The sequence below is a fragment of the Pelmatolapia mariae genome, linkage group LG17 (genome assembly GCF_036321145.2).
Source record: "Pelmatolapia mariae isolate MD_Pm_ZW linkage group LG17, Pm_UMD_F_2, whole genome shotgun sequence".
Classification (NCBI taxonomy): domain Eukaryota; kingdom Metazoa; phylum Chordata; class Actinopteri; order Cichliformes; family Cichlidae; genus Pelmatolapia; species Pelmatolapia mariae.
In genome coordinates, this window is record NC_086242.1 from 37,629,076 (window position 1) to 37,635,470 (window position 6,395).

General features: G+C 40.4%; 1 protein-coding gene across 2 annotated transcripts; it reads right to left on the minus strand.

Moving 5' to 3' along the window:
• On the minus strand, positions 1-5,091 carry glipr1a (GLI pathogenesis-related 1a). 2 transcript variants are annotated; one of them, XM_063501322.1, is made up of 7 exons: positions 4,867-5,038; positions 4,726-4,745; positions 3,975-4,229; positions 3,753-3,865; positions 1,577-1,662; positions 436-462; positions 1-270 (listed from the first exon to the last, which is right to left on the minus strand). In XM_063501322.1, the coding sequence occupies exons 1-7, from the start codon at positions 4,931-4,933 to the stop codon at positions 119-121; spliced, it is 720 nt and encodes a 239-aa protein (XP_063357392.1). In that variant the 5' UTR covers positions 4,934-5,038; the 3' UTR covers positions 1-118. The 2 variants fall into 2 exon arrangements, with proteins under 2 accessions (XP_063357392.1, XP_063357391.1); XM_063501321.1 differs by lacking the exon at positions 4,726-4,745 and having other exon boundaries at positions 4,867-5,091.
• Positions 5,092-6,395: the final 1,304 nt, after the last annotated feature.

Sequence of the window (6,395 nt, forward strand, 5' to 3'; positions counted from 1 at the left end):
ATAAAAGTAATTTTATTAATTTTCATACATGTTACATTTTTGGGCCTAAGCCTCACATGGACAGAGAATAATTTGCTTAATGTCTAAAGGAAATCAGTGTTGCTCAGGCCAAGCTGCTTTATTCATAGCAGAATACATCAGGGTAGAAGTAGTGGACTACATACGCTGTAATGAAAGTGAAGCTGAGGGCAACCGGCCGAGTGATCAGAATACTGACAGAGCTAGAGCTGCTGGTAGCCGAGGTGTCCCAGTCTGGGCTCCAGTTGTAGCCTGGAAATGCAAAAATGGTTTTTATGACAAATTTTGAGTCCAATGGAATGTGTTGCTTCATTACTACACACACTGACAAACTTCAGCTATGGACTTTCAAAGCCATGTGAACTACTCCTTAGCCTTCATTGCTATTATTTTTGGCTTAATCACCATCAGACTTACTTTTCTGTGCATCACGTTCAGGACTACCTGCAACAACATGAAGACACATGAGAACAAGTTGACATTTTTTAAGATGTGCTTTTGTTTTGCATGGGGTGGAAAATGTAAATGCACAGCTCAATGACTATGAGTAATAATTGTATTTTACCGCATTCATTAATCCTTAATCATCCAAGTAGCATACAGGCCGCTTGGACTTATTTAGTGACTTTGGTTATAAAATAATAGGAAAAAAATGTAATTTTCTCTCGAGCCCAAAATGGTTGAGGAGTTACAGAAATGTGAAGCAAAACCTGGGCGGAGCGGATTTCCCTGTCTCTGTTCAGACCGTGTGAATGCCTTGTGCTAAAGTGAACATCACCATGAAGCTCGTCGTCTCTTTTTTCTGAAACCATTTGAATTTTGTAATAGTAACCAAGTTACGGTCATTTAAAGAGAGGATGTAAAACGGACCTCATGGTTCATGGTAAAAAGATAAGGGGGTTAGTCATGGTGGGAGATTAGGTGCTCCCTGTCCTCCACCTGCTTCCTTCTTTTTGTTTGGTCTTTTATAAATTTGTTCTACACCAGCTTTTATGTCATACCTTTTCTCTTTTTAGTTTCAGGGGATACATGCAGTCCAAGTGGGGTTTTATATTATTATTAAATACTTTTAAAAAATGTTTAAAACCAGTGTAACTTCCAAGAAAACACTCTGACTTTTTTGGCCTCCTTTAGTCAGAATTCTGCTTTTTTGATTAAGGGATGTGAGTTTTTCTCTTGGAGCTCCTTCACACCACAGTAAATGTGTTTTCCTATAACAGAGAGGGCCTGGGCAGCATGCACGTTGAACATTCCAGGTTCCAGATTACAACCCGCAGACGGCAAGCATGAACTTGTTTATTTACAATGATTCACATTCGCTAACACAGGACACACAATTCATGAATCCTGTAGGTTTGTGAAAAATAACAGCAAGAACATTACTGTGCAAATGTTAATTAATGAGGCCCACTGTGTTAAAGAGTTAATATCCATGCTGATTTCTAATCAGCATTTTCACATCTTTAAAATGAGCTGGGCTGAAATTTGAAATAACTTGTGGTTTGTTTGAAGATAAGCAGCAACTTTTCACGCTGAACCAGAGACACTTGATACTTACGACAGAGCTTATTCTCACAAGTGCCACTGCATCTAGAGCAGGCTCCTCCCTGAGATGCATATGGGCGCCGTCCGATTATATTACCCCTGTAAAAGAAAAGAAACAGAGACTCAGTCACCACACTCTAGGTGGAAGATTTCTGGAATTATCTTTGCTTCCCCTCATCATTTTACCTCCACCTTCCACATTATCACACACACACACACACACATCTGCTTGCTTCAACATAGAGTCATTTTAAAGATGACGTTTCTTTCTTTCATTGTTATTGTCAAAAAATCCCAGAAAAACGTATAAATCAGTGATATTAATTTGTTTCTCAGTACTTTCTGCTTATAGTAACCTCTTTATACCACAAAAAAGGTTAGGGGAGAAGGACGGGATAAAAGTGAAACTATGGAAAAGAGCCAAAGATTAATAATAACTAAACACACAGTGGGTTCGTTCCAACAGTCCATGCTGCTTAGGGAGGGTCCTAAGTGAGAGAAGTGACCTGTGAGTATCTCCAAAAGTTGATTCTTTTCATCTGGACGTAGCGTTTTTGTGGGAGAAACGTTTCGTCACTCATCCAACGTTTCCATCCAAGAAACGTTTCTCACACAAAAACGCTACGTCCAGATGAACAGAATCATTTTTTGGAGATTTACTTTCCTGGATGATTGAGAATGCATCAAGACGACCTGTGAGTATCTGTGTGGCATCCATACTAAGAGCTGTTCCAATTCTGGAGCTACAAACATCCTTGCTACAAACATGCTTCCTTTAGCATAGGATACACTGGACCTTTGTGAAAGGGGAGGAGAAAACACTGTCCCATAATTAATTGGGACCATTCATAAAAACAACAGACGTGATTTTTAAAAAAGTGTCTCAAATCATTGTAACTGCACCCTTGCTCCCTTTTTCAGTTCATTCACTTCTCATTAGTACATGAGGATCTGCCTGGCCCAGGAGCCACCAGTCCCCTCTGAGGCTTTCCCCAAACTGGAGCCTCAATTCAGGCTCAAAGCATCGGCCATTAACTACTAGAAACGCTGTCAAACCTAAATGAGGATGTGGGCCCAGCTATTAAAACAATATTTAGTTGAAAGTGAAACTCTTACATATAACATAAGACCAGTGGCAAAAATACTCCTCTCCACAACTAACACTGTGCCTCTTTAGTAAATCCAGCAGCTTTTTAATGTCAAAAGAAGACTTTGTGCTGCTGCAGACTGGCCCTAAATTTTCCTTAGTCTTTAAAATTTCGCCTTTGAATCATACTGAATGATATTTTTTACAGACTATTTTTGTTTGTATGACTTCCATAAAACAACGTGGTTAGAACACATTGTCCCAGGTAAGATTTTGCAGTCTGTCTTCTGCAAACAGGAGTTTCAGAACAGCAGACATCCAGCATCACATTGTTAGGGAGAGACTAGTATAAGGTTGTTTCAATTCCAGGGTGTACAAGGAAGAAAGGTTAGGAGTAGGAGATAAGAATACATCCAGTGAGTGAAAAAGTTGAATGAAGAAGAAACACTTTCTAGGACCTATTGCTGTGTAACTAAAGTAGGGTCATCTGATCCAACTCCCAAATCTAAACTGGGAGCTGGTTCCACCGAAGAGGGAGCTGAAAACTGAAGTCTCTGCCTTCCATTCTACTTTTAAATACCCTAACAACAAGTAAGCCTGCTGTGCGAGAGCGAAGTGCTGTATTGGGGTCATAATGTACTATAAGGTTTTTGAGATAAGATGGGGCCAGGGAGCCAATGACAAGAAGCCAGTATGGGAGAGATATGCTGAAGTCTTTCTACTCCAGGCCTCGAGGCCCGGTGTCCTGCAGGTTTTAGATGTGTCCTTGATCCAACACAGCTGATGTAAACAGCTAAATGACCTCAACATGTCTTGCAGTTCTCCAGAGGCCTGGTAATGAACTAATCATTTGATTCAGGTATGTTGACCCAGGGTGAGATCTAAAACCTGCAGGACACCGGCCCTTGAGGCCTGGAGTTGCCCACTCTAGTCCCTGTGGGTACTCTCACAGCAGCATTTTGGATGAGTCGACTGCGGCATAACACATACGTATAAACAACTTCCTTTTTTCACATGACACTCAGGGCAGCCCAGAATAACCTGCTAGCTAAGTATTCATTTCCTAATTTCACTGTGTTATTTATACATGTTTTCAACTTACGCTGTGGCATAGTTGCATACAAAGAGGACACCTTTTTTATTAATGAAGTGCTTGATGCCATCTGGGCACAGCTGTACTGCACATCCAACTTTGTAGGTGCTGGCCCACACAACCTGCAAAGACCAAAGAGGTTAAAGTGTTACATCCAGAAAAATATAAAAATCATGGTTCATTTTTTTCTCTTTTTTTTCACAATATGCGTGCAGTAAAAAGGTCACATACCTGTGTGTAGTGGCCACAAACCTTAGCAAACCTGCAGCTGTTCTCTTGGTAGTTGTAGTCTTTTACTTCATCCACCCAACTCTTTATGGCTTTTGCTGTATTAAATTGTGATGGTGGATAGGCTGTCCATATGTTTTCTCCCACAGAGGGAAAGGTAGGGTGCACGCGGGAAGCATTTTTGAGGTAAATGTTGTGATCAAATATACAGCGTTTTGCCCACGCTTTTGCAGTAATGGCTAAGGCCTCATCCCACGTCTGGATAAGCAGAGGCAGAAGATTTGAAACATTAGACCTCATCTTTTGTTAATTCAGTTTTTTCTAACATGCTAGTTTCATTTTCGTGCATACACATTTCTGACTTCCTCATTGTGGTACCTGTTTTTCTAAGTCAGTACATTACATTTGTGATACACAAGCAGAAATAAAATATTCCTGAAAAAGTCAAATGGCTGAATCGACTTCCAAAACTTGTGGCGAGGTTTTTGCCACAACATTTGCAGTGCACTCTAGCCATGCCAGAAAGGCAGTTTGAGTGCAATTTATTGCACAGTTTTGTTGTCACCGAACTGTTCTTTATTTTTTTACTTACCTAAGATTTTTTCTATCTGTGACTATTGGTGGTTTTGTCTGTCTTTTATATTACTTCCTCTGACTTCTGCTTAATAACATCAAGTCTGCTTTGTGAATGTGTTGCATGAAGCTTTGTACAACTGTACAAAACTTCATGCTTTAATAACTTTCTTTCCCTCACCTCCTCATTCCCAACAAAGTCTGCAGACAGATCACAGAAGACATGAACAAGTCATTTTTTTCTATCACTCCTTACTCAATGTGATTTTATTACTGCTTTCCAGAACTAGAGAGAGGAAACAAACGCCATTTCTTCACCTACCATGTACAGCATGTCGGCAGCAGGGGGATCGACAGATGACCGCGCCAAGTTGTGCTCCTTCACACATTCCTCAATGAACTTCAAATCACTGATTTCTGGCAGTGAAATCGAGCGCACACCAGAATCCAGGATAATGCAGGCCCACAGCAACCTCTCCACTGCACTCCCCATGCTCCAGATCAGTAAAGTGAAACAAGCTAAAGCGGTGATGTTGTGGTTTGTTGTGAATCACAATTTGACATCTGTCAAGCTGCTGCAGGAAATTACACTTTGAAGAGGAACAGGATGTGCTTACAACACCTAAGAAACCAAAACATGTTCAGAATGGTTCATGTATACATACATAAAGAATCTGCTAAACTGAGATAAAACAGAGATGTGGCTCATTTATGCTTCTTCTCGCCTTTTTGAAGTCTGAATTTGTTACTTTCTCTGAATATTTGCTTAGTTATTCTGACATGTTCAGACAAGATCTGGCCTGTGTGCCATGTTTACATTTTCTTTCTTTCTTTCTAGAAAAAAATAGTGATGTAAGAAAAAAAATTTCCCCATCAGCATCTGCATAGTCAGTTCCTTCTCTACCTCGGTCTGTTATCTTAGGACGTTTCTTACCCATCTCACTACCAGAGCTGGTAAAAGTAGTTAATTCAATGAAAGCATCGTCCTGTTCACTTGACATTTTACCCGCATCGTTATTCAAAAATGTCTTCCAGTCTATCGGTCCCTGTGTGCTCACCATAATTAACACTTCACTGGTGTCTGTTAAAGTCCCTGCTTATTTTAAAAATGCTGCCAAATGCTTACAGGCCAATCTCAAAAATACCGTCAAACCCAATATCCTTGACAAATTTCAGTCTGGCTTTTGTAGAGCTCATTCTACTGAAACAGCCCTTCTTAGAGTCTTCAGTCTAACGATGCAGGAAAATGTTCTGTTCTCCTGATGTTGGACCTCACGTCGGCCTTTGACACCTTTAACCATCACATTCAACTTGAAAGGCTGAAATACTGGGTCGTGTATCTGGATCTACCTTAGAGTGGTTCTCCTCGTATCTGTCTGAACGATATTTTTCTGTGGCAGTTTCTCAGTACAGATCATCTTCCACTTCTCTCACCTATGGTGTGCCACAAGGTTCTGTACCGGGGCCTTTATTGTTTTTAATATATCCACTTCCTCTCCAGCATATTTTGAGCCATTTTGAGGACATTTGTTACCACTACTACGCAGATGATATCCAGTTATACATTTCTTTTAAACACCAAGATGTTTCTAAGCTGCAGATTCTGAATAAGTGCTTAGAATCCATTAAAGGTTGGATGGCCGACAACTTCCTCCAACTTCATGAAGGAAAGACTGAAGTCCTTGTATGTGCTCCTGACAGACATGTACCTAACATAATGAATGCTCTTGGTCCTCTTTCAACATTTGTGAAATCGTCTATCAGGAACCTAGAGGTAACCTTTGACCCGGATCTCACTCTGGATGTTCACGTTAAATTTCTGGTTCAGTCCTGCTTTTATCATTTAAGAAA

Bases quoted from the DNA above. Each gene is read 5' to 3' on its own strand.
- glipr1a (XM_063501321.1), bottom strand. From the start codon at position 5,037: ATGGGGAGTGCAGTGGAGAGGTTGCTGTGGGCCTGCATTATCCTGGAT. The intron at 3,866-3,974 runs GTATGTGACCTT...TGGTCTTTGCAG, and splicing joins TTTGTGGCCACTACACACAG to GTTGTGTGGGCCAGCACCTA. The intron at 1,663-3,752 runs GTAAGTTGAAAA...TTTCTTTTACAG, and splicing joins GTATGCAACTATGCCACAGC to GGGTAATATAATCGGACGGC.